This window comes from Hylobates moloch, unplaced genomic scaffold (assembly GCF_009828535.3).
Source record: "Hylobates moloch isolate HMO894 unplaced genomic scaffold, HMol_V3 SCAFFOLD_1, whole genome shotgun sequence".
Lineage (NCBI taxonomy): Eukaryota > Metazoa > Chordata > Mammalia > Primates > Hylobatidae > Hylobates > Hylobates moloch.
In genome coordinates this window covers 73,520,376-73,538,365 of record NW_026652276.1, presented here as the reverse complement: position 1 = coordinate 73,538,365, position 17,990 = coordinate 73,520,376, and the positions used below count along the sequence as shown (strand labels likewise).

The window sequence follows — 17,990 nt, the reverse complement described above, 5'->3', positions numbered from 1 at the left end:
CTTGACTGCATTAGCTAAATAATATGTCTTGAAATTGGGTAGATTGATTCTTCTCACTTTATTATTCTTTTTCAAAATTGTTTTAGCTATTCCAGTTTTTTTACATTTGCATAAACATTTTAGGGTAATCTTTTCTATATCTACAAAAAATCTTGCTTATATTTTGATACATTAGGGCTTAAATACGTCATTTTATTTCTTGTTTTCTATTTGTTCTCTCTGTTATTTCTGTGTTTGCTTTCTCTTACTTTCCTATGGGCTGCTTGAACATTTTTTTAGAATTCAATTTTGATTTATCTATAGTGTTTTTAAGTGTCTCTCTTTGTATAGCTTTTTTAGTGGTTGCTCTAGGAAATACATTATAGATACATCACTTTTCACAGTTTACTAGTGTTGTCATTTTACCAATTCAAGTGAAATATATAAAGATTACCTCCCATTACATACCTCTACTCTCCTTCGTTAATAATGTAAGTGTCTTAACTATTTCCAAATTAAACACACATCAGACAGTGTCATAGTAGGATCATATCACAGCGTTAGAGTTTCTACCTTAAAACATAATTTAGAAAGCTCAAGAGAAGGAAGGTCTATTGCATTTACTCATAGTTTTGTTACTACGCACTCCCTTCCTGATGTCTAGGACTTCTTTTATTATCTCCTTTCTACTTAAAGAACTTTCCTTAGCCATTCTTTTGGGGTAAGTCAGCTGGCAACAAATTCTCTTGATTTATTTCATCTGAAAATGTCTTGGTTTCCCCTTCCATGAGGGTGGTGGTAATGTTTTGACTCTGTCACCCCAACCCAGCAGGTAAGGGGAGAGGTGCCTTACTACAGTGGGGATGATTCAGGCCTCCCACATATTCTCCATTGACACCATGGGGGTGGGTGAGAGGGTGGCACAAGAGGGGCTTATTACCACCTAGCAAGTGTGGAAGAGTCTATGCTCCCAAAGCAACATTTGCTGGCATGGGTGAGAGTGAGGTCACCATTTTCTTCTGTGGTGTTTGGCTAGAGTAGAGCAATTATTGCTTCAAAGTTTTCTACTAGGCTCTTTCTGACCCACTATCTAGAAAAAGCAGGATTTTGTTGAGTCTTTTTGGTCTGCACTCATTGGGGTTTCCAGTTTGCCAGCCTTTCCAACACTTAATCTAGTACATATCAGGCATAAGATACCCAGGGAACATATCAACACGTTATTAGTTGGCTCCTGAGGGCTCTAGCCAGTTGACATTTTTTCCCCCACTTTTCAGGATGTTATGTTTGTTTTATATATAATGAATTAAACAATACAATCAAAAGACAGAGATTGTCAGATTGCATAAAAAGAAACAAGATCCAACTATGTGCTGTCTACAGGAGACACACTTTAGATCCAAAGATACAAACAGGTTGAAACAAAAAGATAGAAAAAAAATCATTTCAAAAAGCAACCGTAAGAAACCAGGAGTGGCTATACTAATATCAGACAAAATAGACTTTAAAAACTTGCTACTAGAGATAAAAATCATTTTGTAAAGATAAAAGGGTCAATCCATCGTGAAGTGACAACATTTATGGAGATATATGCACCTAGAAAAAGAGCCCCCAAAACACATGAAGCAAAGTCTGGTTATTATCAAAAAGAAGAACGATATCAAGTGACGGCAAGAATGTGGAAAAAAGGGAACATTTGTACACTGCTGGTGGGAATGTAAATGAGTACAGTCATTATGGAAAAATGTATGTAGTTTCCTCAAAAAGTTAGAAATAGAACTGCTATATAACCTAGCAATCCTATACTGGGTATATATCCAAGAAAATGAAACCAATATATCAAAAAGATATCTACACTCCCATGCACACTGCAGCATTATTCACAATAGCCACCTATGTGCCCATCAACAAATGAATGGATAAAGAAAATGTGGTACATATAGATAATCGAATATTATTCAGCCTTTTAAAAAAATCCTGTCCTTTGCAACAATACAGATGCACCTCGAGCATATCACGTTAAGTGAAATAAGCCAGGCACAGAAAGACAAATACAGTGTAATCTCACTTAAATGTGACATCTAAAAAATTTGAATTCATAGAAGCAGAGAGTAAAATGGTAGTTACCAAGGGCTAGAGGTGGGGAGATTGGGGAGATGGTTAAAAAATACAAAATTTCAATTAGAAGGAATAAGTTCAAGAAATCTACTGGGCTGACTATAGTTAGTAACAATGTTTTGTATGCTTGAAAATTACTAAGAGTAGATTTTTATTTTTTTTATAATATACATTTTATTATTTTAAAAAAATTTTCATTTTCATTTCAATAGGTTTTTGGGGAACAGGTGATGTTGGGTTACATGACTAAGTTCTTTGATGGTGATTTCTGAGATTTTACAATGGTGCACCCATCATCCAAGCAGTGTACACTGCACCCAATGTGTAGTCTTTTATTCCTCGCCACCCACCCTTTCCTCCAAGTGCCCAAAGTCCAATGTATCATTCTCATGCCTTTGTGTCCTCATAGCTTAGCTCCTACATATGAGTGAGAACACACACTGTTTAGTTTTCCATTCCTGAGTTACTTCACTTAGAATAATAGTCTCCAATTCCATCCAGGTTGCTGCAAATGCCATTATTGCATTCCTTTTTATGACTGAGTAGTATTCCATGGTGTGTGTGTGTGTATATATATTACATGGTGTGTGTGTGTGTATATAAAACATATTAAAATGTAGTATATATAGTAATATAAAATGTAATATATATTACATATATATCATATCTATATCATATGTAATATATATATTACATTTTCTTATCCACTCGTTGATTGATGGGCATTTGGGCTGGTTCCATATTTTTGCAATTGCAAATTCTGCTGCTATACACATACGTGTACAAGTATCTTTTTGTATGACTTATTTTCCTCTGGGTACATGCCTATTAATAGTAGTGGGATTGCTGGATCAAAAGGTAGATCTACGTTTACTTCTTTAAGGAATCACACACTGTTTTCCATAGTGGTTGTACTAGTTTACATTCCCACCAATGGTGTAAAAGTATTCCCTTTTCACCACATTCATGCCAACATCTATTCTTTTTTGATTTTTTGATTATAGCCATTCTTGCAGGACTGAGATGATAACACATTGTGATTTTGATTTGCATTTCCCTGATTTGCTTGGTAGTGGCAAGTTCCCTCAGCATTTGTTTGTCTGGAAAAGACTATATCTTTCCTTCATTTATGAAGTTAAGTTTCATTGGATACAAAATTCTTGGCTGATAATTGTTTTGTTTAATGAGGCTAAAAATAGGACCCCAATCCCTTCTAGCTTGTAGGGTTTCTGCTGAGAAGTCTGTTGTTATTCTGATAGGTTTTCCTTTATAGGTTACCTGGTGCTTTTGCCTCAGAGCTCTTAAGATTCTTCCTTCATTTTGACTTTAGATAATCTGATGACTACGTGCCTAGGCAATGATCTTTTTGCAATGAATTTCCCAGGTGTTCTTTGAGCTTCTCGTATTTGGATGTCTACAACTCTAGACAAGAGATCTTCCTTCAGCAAGGCCAGGGAAGTTTTCCTCGATTATTCCTTCAGATATATTTTCCAAACTTTTAGATTTCTCTTCTTCCTCGAGAACACCAATTATTCTTAGGTTTGGTCATTTAACATAGTCCCAAACTTCTTGGAAGCTTTGTTCATTTTTTAAATTCTTTTTTCTTTGTCTTTGGTGGATTGAGATAATTTGAAACCCGTGTCTTCAAACTCTGAAGTTTCTTTCTTCTGTTTATTTGATTCTATTGCTGAGATTTTCCAGTACATTATGCATTTCTCTAAGTGTGTCCTTGATTTCCAGAAGTTGTGGTTGTTTTTTATTTATGCTATCTATTTAACTGAAGAATTTTCCTTTCATATCCTGTATCATGTTTTTTATTTCCTTCAGTTGGACTTAATCTTTCTCTGGTGCCTCCTTGATTAGCTTAATAATCAACCTTCTAAATTCTTTTTCTGGCAATTCAGAGATTTCATCTTGGTTTAGATGCATTGCTGGTGAGCTGGTATGATCTTCTGGGGCTGCTAAAGAAACTTGTTTTGTCATATTACCAAAATTGCTTTTCTGGTTCTTTCTTATTTGGGTAGACTATGTCAGAGGGAAGATCTGGGATTCATAGGCTGCTGTTCAGATACTTTTGTCTTACGGTGTGCTCCCTTGATGTGGTGTTCTCTCCCTTCCCCTATAAATGCAGCTTCCGGTGAGCCAAACTGTAGTGATTGTTTTTGCTCTTCTGAGTCTAGCCACCCAGCAGAGTTACCAGGCTCTGGGCTGGGACTGGCAAGAGTCTACAAAGAGTCCTGTAATGTGATCTGTCTTCAGTTCTTGCAGCTGTGGATACCAGCACCTGCTCCTGGGGAGGCAGCAGGGGAGTGAAGTGGGCTCCGTGAGGATCCTCTGTTGTGTTTTTGTTTAGTGCGTTGGTTTTGTGTTGTTTGGCCCCTAGCTAGGAGGTGGCACTTTCAAGAGTGCATCAGCTACGGTCCTATACAGAGAATGCAAAGTTGCCCTCAGGACACCTGGTTATGTATTCAGGTTTCCCAAGCAGTGGGCAGGGCCACAGAGTTCCCAAGAGAATTGGGCCTTTGTCTTTGGCTACCAGGGCAGGTAGAGAAAGACCACCAGGTAGGGGCAGGGATAGGTGCCTCTGAGCTCAGCCTCTCCTTGGGCGGGGCTTGCTGCAGCTGCTGTGGGGGATGGGGGTGTGGTTCTCAGTCCAGTGGAGTTATGTTCCCAGGAGGATTATGGATGCCTCTGCTAAGTCACACAGGTCACCAGGGAAGTGGAGGAAAGCTGGCAGTCACAGGCCTTACCCTGTTCCCACTCAGCCCGCAGTACTAGAGGCTAGTCTCATTGCCCACCGTGCCCCCAACAACAGCACTGCATCTATTTCCAGGCAGCCAGTGACCAGGGCTGAAAATTTGCCCCAGACCACAAGCCTCCCCATTGAGAAAGCAAGCGGACTCACAATTTTTTGGCATCCCAGGAAGCCTGAAGCCAAGAGTAGATTTTTAGTGTTCTTATAACAAAAAACGGTAAGTGTGTGAGGTAGTGAATATGTTAATTGGCTCAATTTAGCCATTCCACAATGTATACATATTTCAAAACATCATGCTGCACACCATAAATATATATAATTTTTATTTGCCAAATTAAAAAAAGTTTTTTAAAGAAATAGAAAATCTGAGTGGACCTATAACAACTAAAGAGATTGAATCAGCAATCAAAAATTTTCAACAACAAAAAGTCTAAGATGAGATGACTACACTGGAGAATTCTACAAAACATTTAAAGAACTAATACCAGTTCTTCACAAACTCTTCAAAAAATAGAATGGAAGAGAACACTGCCAAACTATCAGGCCAGAATTATCTGATACCAAAAGCAGACAAAGACATTATAAGAAAAGAAAACTCGTATATATTATATCTCTTATTAATATAGACACAAAAATCTTCACTAAATACGAACAATTTGAATCCTGCAGCATAGTAAAATGATTACTCATTATTAACTGGTGGGATTTATTCCAGGAGTGCAAAGGTAATTCAACATATGAAAATACATTGATGTAATATACCATATCAATATTATAATGGGCAAAACTGCATGATCATCTTAATAGATGTAGATGAAGCACATGACTAAATTCATGACAATGATTAGAACACTCTACAAACGAGGATTAGAAGGGAACTTCCTCAACATAATAAAGGACACTTATAATAGCTAATGTCATACTTAATGGTGAAAGACTAAATGCTTTCCCCTGAGATAGGAATAAGACAAGGATGTGTGCTCTCACCACTTCTACTGAACATTGTACTGGAGGTTTGGGCCAAAACAATTAGGCAACAAAATTAAATTAAATTAAATTTAAAAGGCAGCTAGATTGGAAAGGAAAATGTATGGTTATTTCTATTTGCAGATGATATGGTCTTATATAAAAAATCCTAAAGAGCCCACTAAAAAACTACTGAACTCATAAGTAGTTCAGCTAGGTTTAGGATAAAAGTTCAATATACAAAAAAATTGTATTTTGCTATACTAGCAATGGGCAAACTGAAAATAAAATTAAGAAAACAATTCCATTTATGATAACATCAAAAATAATAAAATACCTAGCAATCAACTTAACAAAAAATTGCAAAATATTCTGAAAACTATAAAACCTTGTTGAAATAAATTAAAGCAGACTCAAATAAGTGGATCATGAATCAGAAGACTTAATATTGTTAAGATGGCAATATTCCTTAAATTGATCTACAGATTCAGTGCAATTCCTAGCATTCTAGCTGACTTCTTTGCAGAAGTTAAACAATTTATATGAAAATCCAAGAGACCCAGAATAGACAATCCCTAGTAGTAGATTCACACTTCTTGATTTCAAAACTTACTATAAAGCTACAGTAATCAAAACAGTGTGTTACTGGCATAAAGATAGATGTGTAGGTCAAGGAATAGCATTCAGAGTCCACAAATAAACCCTCTTAATTACAGTAAATTGATTTTGATAAGGATTCTGAGATTACTCAATGGGGAAAAAATAGTTTTGCCAACAAATGGTGCTGGAACAACTGGCTATCCATGCAGATAGGAATCAATTTGGACCCCTAATTCACCCCTACAAAAATTTACTCAAAGTGGATCATAGACTAACCATGAGTGTATTAGTTCATTCTCACACTGCTATAAAGAAATACCTGAGACTGGGTAACTTATAAAGAAAAGAGGTTTAATTGGGTTACAATTCTGCAGGCCGTACAGGAAGCATTAGAGCATCTCCTCAGTTTCTTGGAAGGCCTTAGGAAACTTACACTCATGGTGGAAGATGAAAGGGAAGCTGGCACTTCACATGGCCAGAGCCATTAAAAGAAAACAAGTGTAATGTTCATGACCTTGGATTTGGCAATGGTTTCTTAGATATGACACCAATTCAGAAGCAACAAAAGAATAAACTAGACATCACCAAAATTAAACACTTTAGTGGTTCAAAGATAATTATCAAGACCTTGGATTTGGCAATGGTTTCTTAGATATGACACCAATTCAGAAGCAACAAAAGAACAAACTAGACATCACCAAAATTAAACACTTCAGTGCTTCAAAGATAATTATCAAGAAGTTAGAAAGACAACCCAAAGAATGAGAGAAATTGCTTGCAAATTGTATCTCTGATAAGGAACTTATATCTAGAATATATAAAGAATTCCTACAACTCAATAATCAGTAGACATATATCCCAGTTTTAAAAAGGACTGAATACATATTTTATTATATTATTTATTTCCAAATAAAAGATCTGAATAGATATTTTTCCGAAGAAGATGTGCAAATGGCCAACAAGCACCTAAAAAGAAGCCAAATATCACTAGTCCTCAGAGAAATGCAAATCAAAACCACAGTGAGATTCCACTTCCCACTCCCTAGGGTGGCTATTCTATTGGTTTCCTGTGACTGCTGTAACAATTACCACAATTAAAACAAGAGAAATGTATCCCCTCAGATGCCCAAAATCAGCTTCCTTGGATGGAAGTCAAGGTACTGACAGGGCTGTGTTCCCTCCTAAGGCTCTAAGAGAGAAATTTCTTCTTGCTTCTTCCAGCTCTTGATAGCTGCTGGCAATATCATTCCATTCTTTTTTTCTGTAGTCACCTTGCCTCTACTCTTCTGTCTACAGGCAAATCCCCCTCTGCCTTCTTCTTAGCAACTGTCTCTTTTAAGTACACACATGACTGCATTTAGGGCCTGCCTGGATAATCCAGGATCGTCTCCCCCATCTCGATATCCTTAACTGAATCACATCTGCATAGACCCTTTTCCCATACAAGGTAACATTCACAGGTTCTAGGGATAAGGACCTGGATATCTCTGGGGACCATTATTCTACCTATGAGAGATATCATAGATACTAAATAACAAGTGCTGGTGAGGATGTGGAGAAATTAGAACACTCATACACTGTTAGCGGAAATGTAAATGGTGCAGCCACTGTAGAAAATAGTCTGGCAGTTCCTAGAATAGTGAAACATAGAGTTACCATGTGATACAGCAATTCTACTCTTAGACATGTACCCAAGAGAAATGAAAACATGTCCACACAAAAATCTGTATACAAATGCTCATAGCAGAATTATTCGTAATAGCTCAAAAGTGGGAACAATCCAAATGTCCATCAACTGATGAACAGATACATAACATGTATTATATCCATACAATGAAATATTATTTAGCAATAAAAATACATATGGATGAACTGCAAAAAACATATGCTTAAGTTAAAGAAGCCAGTCTCAAAGGATCACATATTATATGATATTATTAATATGACATGTCCAGAATAGGCAAATCTATAGTCAGAAAGCAGATTAGTGGTTGCCTAGGGGTAGGGAGGAGGATGAGGTACTAGAAAGTGACGACCGAGGGGAAAGGGGTTTCTTTTTCTAGTAATGAAAATGTTCTAAAATTCTAGAAATACCATTTGACCCAGCCATTCCATTACTGGGTATATACGCAAAGGATTATAAATCATGCTGCTATAAAGACACATGCACACGTATGTTTATTGTGGCACTATTCACAATAGCAAAGACTTGGAACCAACCCAAATGCCCAACAACGATAGACTGGATTAAGAAAATGTGGCACATATACACCATGGAATACTATGCAGCCATAAAAAATGATGAGTTCAGTCCTTTGTAGGGACATGGATGAAGCTGGAAACCATCATTCTCAGCAAACTATCGCAAGGACAAAAAAACCAAACACCGCATGTTCTCACCCATAGGTGGGAATTGAACAATGAGAACACACAGACACAGGAAGGGGAACATCACATACCGGGGCCTGTTGTGGGGTGGGGGGAGGGGGGAGGGATAGCATCAGGAGATATAACTAATGTTAAATGATGAGTTAATGGGTGCAGCACACCAACATGGCACATGTATATATATGTAACAAACCTGCACGTTGTGCACATGTACCCTAAAACTTAAAGTGTAATAAAAAAAAAAGAAAATGTTCTAAAATTGGCTGTGGCAGTGAATGCACAACTCTGCAAATATACAAAAAAAATCTAATTGTACACTTCAAGTGGGTGAATTTTATGGTATATGAATTGTATCTCAATAAAGCCATTACAAAAGTATATAGCCTAAACTGTCTACCTTCAAAATAGTGCTTGCTTATACAAACTGAATATATATTGCTAAGAATATAGACTGAAATCCAACTGAAAGGACAGGCCTAGATTTCTGCATTGATTTATCTGTACGAGAGGAAGTGAAGACTTGAGCTCCCCAATGCCCACAGTAGTAATCAGCCTCCAAAAAGCCCCTAAAATTCTCATCTCTCAGTATTCACACTTGTTTAGACTCCTTCCAAATTATACCAGGGTTGGTTTCTGTGACCCATAGAATATGGCAGAAATTATGGTATGTCTCTTCCACAATTAAGTTACACGAGACTTTGTGGCTTCCATTTGAGTGTTTACACTTTAATTGGATAAAAGAAAATAAAACAAAATTGCAATTGTGGTATTTTAACTTCCTAGCCCTTCATCTGCTTTCATTTTTTGGTCTATTATTTGACTGTTCTGACCAGAAATTCTGGTAAGCTAATCAAGAGACCTGACACTCTGTAATCCTTATCAGTGTAATTCACTGACAGCCATCTGGAAGGCTTTAACTTAAAAATTCCAGCTAATAGATTACAGTTGACATGTGGAAACCAATATAATAAAAGAGTAAAACCAGCTCCTGTCATTACACATACATGCTTTTGTTGCTAAAATTACCGGGTTGTCTTGTATATTCTAAGGCTAATACATCTACTATAATAAAAGGAGAAACTGTACCTTTAATGATATACTTTTTCCATGAAAGAAACTTGCAAAAGGTTTGGGTGACTTTGGAGGTACATAAACTACTTACGGGTAGAAAAATGTCCTCTCTTTTCTCCTCTGTCCCACCCAAGTCCATTTTCACAGTGATCTTACCACATAACAGCTAAATAAACATGTTATTCAGAATAGAACAAATAGTATTCATGTCAATGATCATAATAACTCACGATGAAAGTATTTAACTCGTCAAGGAGTTCCTGGTAAAGAAATGCCTGGAAAGGCATAGTCTATACAATTTCAGCTACCTGTATGAACTTTTTTTAAAAAGAAAAGGACAAATGTCCATTCACATTTGGTATCATGTGAACTCAGCCAAAGCCACTGGACTTCTGAAAGCCTCAGTTTGTATTCTTTGCTCGCCTTCAGGTATGTGAGCCAGTAACAATGAAGACAGTGAGAAATGAGTGTCCACAGAGAATTCCTTTTTAATAGATGACCATGATGCAAATGTTGAAAGTAGATTCATTCTTTAATTCATTGGACAAATATTCATAAGCACCTAGTATCATGTATATGCCTCAAATTTTGGCTCCTCTAACATTTATTTCCAAATTTTAAGGCATAATGAGATATACTTGAGGACTTTTTCCTCAAAAACTTATCCTCATAAGTGTTATCAATGGCTTGGGTCAATTTACATCACACATAGGTCTGAATGCATTTTTTTCTCAAAGGGGAGAATGATTAATCTTACGTTTTATGGTCAAACCCCTCCGTAAAAAGCAGTTCACTACTATCCTCCAACATAAATGAAGGATTTCAAAGACTTTTGTTGAACTCAATCTCTCTTTTATACAAATTGCTCTGAGTTTGTCAAATGAAAAGAAACTTCCAATTTTAGAAAAGAAACATACGTATTTAGACATTAGGGAACTTATATAGAATAAGTAGGCTTGTTGTTATAAAGAATAATTCACATTATATATTATCCTGTGTTTTCTATCAGGTACCTCCAAGTCTGTCACTGCATGTGTTTTTAAATGATCATTGACTGAATGATGGCTTACTAGGCTTAAGCTTCACAAAGATAGGGATCATGACTCTTTTGGTTTTTCTGAGATGGGGTCTCATTCTGTCACCCACACAATCACAGCCAACTGCAGCCACAAATACCCAGGCCCAAGTGATCTTCCCATCTCAGCCTCTCAAGCAGCTGGGATGACAGGGGCATACCACAAAGCCAAGCTATGTTTAAAAAAAATTTTGTAGAGACAGGGTCTCACTATGTTGCCCAGGCTTGTCTCGAACTTCTGGGCTCAAACAATCCTCCCGTCTCACCCTCCCAAAGTGTTAACGATTACAGGCATGAGCCACCATGCCTGGCCAGGACCATGCTCTTAAGACCACTGTGTCCTTGATGCTTTCATGAGTTCCTGGTATATAGTTGATGTTTAAAAAATTTTTGGTTGAATGAATAAATGAATGAAAGACCCTAAGAGAGATAATATTACGGAAGAGTGTCAATGATTTAGAAGGACTCATTCATAGTCTGGAATCAAGCCTATAGAAAATTTCAAAAATGAAGGTGAAAACTATAAATTCCTCTGAGGGAGCCATTCCTAGTGTCTTTCTAGCCAAGATGTGCCCCACCCTTGATTCTTGAACCTGAGTATGTGGGTTCCTACGTGCAAATAAGCTTGTTCTGAACTTGAGGCAGCATGAGGCACGTTGCAAAGTCCGTGCTATGACAGTGAGTCAGCTCTGAGTACACGACGGACTCACTGATTACAAGGTGGCCTGTCAGGCTTATCACAAAGAAAACAGTAGCATAGTGACTGTGTCTGTGTGAGTTCTGGCTACTTCTGCATGGTTGCCTCTGATTACAGCACTGCACTAGTTTTCTCACGCCTGTAATCTCAGCACTTTGGAAGGCCGAGGCAGGCAGACGACCTGAGGAGATTGAGACCAGCCTGGCTAAAATGGTGAAACCCTGTCTCTATTAAAAATACAAAATTTAGCTGGGCATAGTGGCGAGCGCCTATAATCCCAGCTACTCAGGAGGCAGAGTCATGAGAATCGCTTGAACCCAGGAGGCGGAGGCTGCAGTGAGCCAAGATCACACCACCGTACTCCAGCCTGGGCGAAAAAGGAGACTCCATCTTAAAAAAAAAAAAGAAAAAAGAAAAAAACAAACTCAATTACTGGTTGAGACTAGTGTACCTTACTCAAAGTAATGCAGCATGTTCATGAAATTCCCATTACAGATGGAAGGGTTAAGATCAAGTGGATCACAGCCACAGCCACAAAGCTAAGGGGCAGAGGGGAGTTAGTGTGGGGGGGAAAAAAGTACTCTTGGAGATGATACTCAAGTAAAATTCATGGGTCACCTCCCTAGTGGCGTTAAGTATTGGTAGTGTCATGCTCAAGCCTATACTCAATAAAGTGGTAACATTTTGGACATGTATTTGGTGAGGGACTTTCAATCCTGTTTCTATTAAGATTTTAAAACATAGTAAGATAGAAGGAAACTTGAGGCAGAGTAATTTCTAGAAATATAGATAAACTCATGTTTCTATTCTCTTTGTGTTAGATACCACTCCAGCTCAGCCAGTAAAATCCCCTCTATACATTTTGAATTACAATTTAAGATATGAGCAAAAAAAGTAAAAAATAACAACCTACCCACAACGTGTTCCATTTGTCATGTTCTGGTTGAGGGAGCTGTTAGTCCATACAATGGTGTTATTCACACATGCTTTTCCTGGAATCTGGAGTTCTTGTAACTCAACGTCATAATCAATAAAAACATCTGTCATTGTGCCAAAAATGAGTAGCACACCTGGCTGGGCTATTCCATGGAGAAATGCACACAAACTTCCCACAAACATCAGCCAAATGTCAGTTGATGAAGAAAACCGAAACTTGAAAAACAAAGAGTTCAGAGATCATCTATGGGTGAAAAGCAGGAGAGGCAGGAGGACTACTTAATTTAGTTACTAGATTCTCATGAATAGTACTCAACACCAAATTTCATGGGAATCACCTTAATTGAGCGGCAGAGTTCGTACTAATTATATTGAAATAAATGGCACGGTACATCAATTATCTAAAACATTAGACTCTTACATTGTTAGATCATGTTATAAATTTCCTGGTCTCTGAATTCATTCTGTTATTTCAGGAGCTGACTGTAGTTTTTAGCTACTCATGTGTACAACTTAAGGGGAAAATAATCACTGTCAGTGATGCCATTGCCAAGTAGATAAACTTTGTGGGGCATTGAGCAATAGTATAAATTGTTTTGTGCAACTGATAGTGACAATGAAGAGTGCCAATTTGTGCCTAGAAATGCCTCCATCCTGAGCAAATTTGGAGTAAATACCTATACTTTGAAATTTCTAAAGATTTGTCATAAGAATAAATACATATATGTGATTGTTGTGATGACTTTCCTTACAAATATGATAACCATGGGCTCAATGATAGTTTTCCAAGACATTTTTCTGATCTATTGCATAGGATTTGTATGTTTTATGAGCAATATATTTCTTTTTTTTTTTTTTCTTGAGACGGAGTCTCGCTCTGTCGCCCAGGCTGGAGTGCAGTGGCGCAATCTCGGCTCACTGCAAGCTCCGCCTCCCGGGTTCACGCCATTCTCCTGCCTCAGCCTCTCCAAGTAGCTGGGACTACAGGCGCCCGCCACCACGCCCGGCTAATTTTTTGTATTTTTAGTAGAGACGGGGTTTCACCGTGGTCTCGATCTCCTGACCTCGTGATCCGCCTGCCTCGGCCTCCCAAAGTGCTGGGAATACAAGCGTGAGCCACCGCGCCCGGCCTATGAGCAATATATTTCTAATAGTTATTCAGCATGTTATCACATAGGCAAAGCCTATGACTGAAAAAGTGATCACTGAAGTTAAAAACCTGCCAATATGACTAAAGATTTAACACTCCCTTCATGATCTAAACAATTTATAGCTACATACCCACTGCCATAAATCAACACAGTTTTATTACCAATTGAAAGAAGCCAACTCTAACGCCATCACCTTTCTTCTCATCTTGTAACCTGAGGAGAAAATCACAGGTATTTTAAGACCATTCTTTCCAATACAATGGGAAATTCTCCCTAGGTGGTGATTTTATGAGTTATTCTTTAGTAAGAAAGAAAATCCCCACTGGCTGGAAAATTCTGGCCAAACCTGATATCTTAAAAACAAGCCTTATTCTTCTACATTTACCTTTTCTAGAGATTTCAGTATAGCTCAATCTCAGGTTCACTAGTGATTCACAGAGATGAACACCTGAGAGGTATGGAGAGAAAGTAAAAAGTCCTCTATACTCCCAGTTATACCAACAAATAACTCTTTGCCCTCAGTCATGACCCTCAATCTATTTGTGACTGCATTTCCTCATGGGTAAGTTGAAATGGTTGGATTAGCTAATTTTAAAGCTTCCTCATGCTTAGAAATATTACAACTACATTAAATAATGTTGATATGATGAAAAATTCAAGAACATAACCACACTTTTCATAGAATCATATTTCCTTAATATTTCTCATTCATTTCCTTTCCCATAAGGCCATATTTAACCTGTATTTGACCTCTTCAACTTCGGGGATCTTGACTTAACCTGAGTCAGGCAGTCCATGAATACACCCTGGACCTTGCTGTCATCAGGAGCTACTGTCTGACATGTTTAACTCCTTGGCACTCTGTGACTGCCCATGTATCTCATTTTCTCACTTCCTTCCTCCTTCTACACCTATTTGTCAACCTCACTTGAGCCATGCAGTCCCTTAAATCCTTTATTGCCTTCCATTGCTAAACCCCATTAAGATTTTGCTTCCTTCCCCGTGCAGCCAAGGTCCTTCTGCCAGGCATTTGAACCATACTCTCACCATCATCCTCAATTATTTTCTCTACATCATCCTTGTAAACTTCATCCTGCATCCATCCAGCTGTTTGCCTTCTTCTCCTTAAGCCAGGCTGCTGGGCCTGCTGGACACAACCTCACCACCTTGTGAATGAATACCAGCACAGGCAGAGTCTAGTACTCAGCTGCCCTAAGCTTCCCTTCTGGCCCAGAAAAGAATCCTAAATTTTTTCTGAGACTCCCCATGGTCTGGCCCTTGGCTCTCTGACCTCACCTCCTCCAACTATATTCTAGTTCTCAACACCCTACTCGCCTGGCCTCTTGCTGACCTTTGTCCATGCCCAACTGTTCCCACCTCTGGGTGTGGGCACCTGCTACTCCCTCTCCCCAGACGCTTTTTCTTTAGGTAACCACAGGGACAGCTCCATCACCTCCGCTAGACCTTCCTTCAAAATCACCTACTCAACAGAGTCTTCCCTGGCCAAAGTCTTTAAAATTTCAACCCCACCCCCTACACACCATTTCATAGTTCCATTTCCATGTTTATTTTTCCTTCTCAGAAAGAAAGTGATAGATTATCACTAGCTACCATGCTATACATTTGATTTATTTACCGTGTTTATTATATCTCCCTCACTAAAATGTAAACTCCTCAAGGGCAGACACTTTTGCCTGTTTTGTTCTTTTTGGTACCCTCAGCAGCTACAATAGTGTCTGATACCAAATAGACACTCAATTAATATTTGCAAAATGAATGAACTAATGGAGTGAATGTGTGCTCTCCAGCTCAACGTGCAATGCACACTTCATTTCTCTACAGATCACTCCCATTCTTCTCAGCAGCTCTGGCAAACTTTTGCTGCTTCTCATTCCATGCTCACCTCCTCTAAAAACAAAACAACTCATTCAACTTCCTACTCATCCTCTCCTTGCCATTCATCTACATCCACACCCATTTTTTAAACTTCCCACCCAGTAAGAAACGTGTGGCTCTCAGAGGCCCAGGCTGACCTGACCACTCCCAGCCCAAAGCTAATCTTACCACTCCCACTTCCTCCCTCTGCTGTGAATTACTTAAAATTTTTAAAATACTTTCAACCCCTCCCTTTCCACCAACTCCCCTTCAGGAACTTACCTGATGCCTCACTTCTGTCTTCTAAATTAGACCTCATCTAATCCCACCTTCATACCAGACTGTGATTAGCTGTTATTTGTTCTATATGAGAATTCAAAACCTTTAGCTGAACAGAAATATGCAGTAATGACACTTTAGGTCTCTACTCTTTGCCTGTGGAAAGAATTTGGGGTTTAGGGACCTCTCCAATGCCCATGAAATTATACTTGTTGTTCAACTTTTCCTCTTCCCTCTTAGGTCAGGAGTTCTGCGCCATTCCTGAATACAGAGGGGATATTTGAACCTAACCTAGAAGGGATATTCCGAAAGGTTTTTAAAATCAAATTATAGTAATGTTTTAAAGAGAGAAAGAATGGATTATATATATTATTTTATATGAAGTGCAATGTGCATGAAAATATTCTCTGCTTTGTGCCTTTGATATGAATATTATGGAGTTATTCTAGAAAAGATGCTGCATTGTTGAAATCAGTCACTTACCTTGATTTCTTATCATTATTATCTGTCAGAAAAAAAAATCAATGCAAAAAAGCAGTTAATAATAGTAACAAAATGCAATACAGTCATTAAGAAATTTGCTCTGGAAAAATATTCCTACAAATTACCTTTATTCATGGAATATTACCAAATGACTATTTGCCTTTTCTTTCTTCCTGCTCATATTGTCTCTCTCTCTCTATCTTTCTACACACACACACACACACACACAAACACACACACACACACACGAAGACACTCGTTTAGGGTCCAGGAGTGCTGCTATCTTTACTCATTTATGGACTTCAGGACATGAAATATTTGCATCATCTGAATATCAAATGGACAGCAACATTTCTAAATTAGCTAAAGAATATCTGACTTTTTGAACTACAAAATAAAATTGATATTTATTTATTGTTTGGTTCTTTAAAAGCATCAGAATTTATCTGTTTAAAATATAGACCACAAATTAACAATAAGATGTTAATAACAAGATGTCATTAACACTTCTACACTAGTAGAAGCCATAGGATTGAGACCACATAATGTTTTCCCCAGTGTAGGTCAGAATAGATGCAGGGCAGGAGGTGAAAGTCGGTGATTATAGCCAGGGGTGTAAGGAAGCCACTAGGGGGCTTTGTCATCCAACACTATCATGCCTCTTTACTCTTATTAAGGTAAAGAGGCATGATAATATTGACAGATGGCAATATCTTGGGCTTGGGAATCAAACACAACTGGATTAGAATTATGGTTCCATTAATTTTACTCATGTGTTCCTTGCCAAGTTTCAAAAACATATCCAAGTCTCAGTTTTGTCATCTGTAAAATGTAAAATCATAGGGTTAGAAAACAGTAGCTTAGAACCACCTGAGCCCAGGACATCCCAGGTGCTAGTGCTACAGGCCCCCTCCACATGATCTCATTCTGGTCTGCAGAGTCTGGGCACAGCTCTTCCTAAGGAGGAGCGCTCACTAAATTATGATTAATAATAACAATACAGGAATAAAGTTAGTCATAATAGCCACCACTGGAACAACTCTACTCTAGGAAAGGTGTTGGTGAGAGATGCTTTCATTTATACACACTTGGTGTGTTCTTACCTAGTGCTTTCAGATATTACATTACGTGGATTCTAGGGAGAGCCACACAGTTGTGTATAAGAATCACACCCAATGATAGTTCTACCTGCTGTTGCTGATTTTTTTCTGCTCCTTGAAACTTCACCAGCTTGTCCTACTTTTGTTCTCACCTCTCCTTGTACAAGATGCAGTGAGAGAAAAAAGCCACTTACATGATTTATCTGACTCAAAACCATCATTCTCCTCTCCAAATTTCTTTATACTTCGAAGAATTACTGAGTCAGACATGGTAATTGCAATCCACAGCCAACAACCCTATAAAATAAAATAAAATAAAAGAATCATTGCAATTATTATCTCTTCTTTCTTCTTTAACCAAAGTAGCCAAACGAAAGAACAATTTGGTTCAAGAAATAGTCTTTACTAATCAATCTCAGGCAAAAGTTTTTAAATTGGTTAGTAACTCCCTGAAAGAACTAATTATTAGGAAAGATAAGCCACAGCCATTGATAAAGGTTTTCTAGTTGTTACATTGATG

The 17,990-nt window shown here is 38.0% G+C and overlaps 1 protein-coding gene across 1 annotated transcript in view; it reads right to left on the bottom strand.

The window, feature by feature from the left end:
• Nucleotides 1–17,740, bottom strand: part of ABCB11 (ATP binding cassette subfamily B member 11) — a 96,619-nt gene extending 78,879 nt beyond the window's left edge. Inside the window, exons 1-4 of the mRNA XM_032753388.2 lie at nucleotides 17,665–17,740; nucleotides 16,371–16,392; nucleotides 13,895–13,946; nucleotides 12,560–12,798 (exon numbers count right to left, since the gene is read on the bottom strand). Coding sequence (XP_032609279.1) covers nucleotides 12,560–12,798; nucleotides 13,895–13,946; nucleotides 16,371–16,392; nucleotides 17,665–17,740 — 389 coding nt within the window. The remainder of the gene's footprint in view (nucleotides 1–12,559; nucleotides 12,799–13,894; nucleotides 13,947–16,370; nucleotides 16,393–17,664) is intronic.
• Nucleotides 17,741–17,990: the final 250 nt, after the last annotated feature.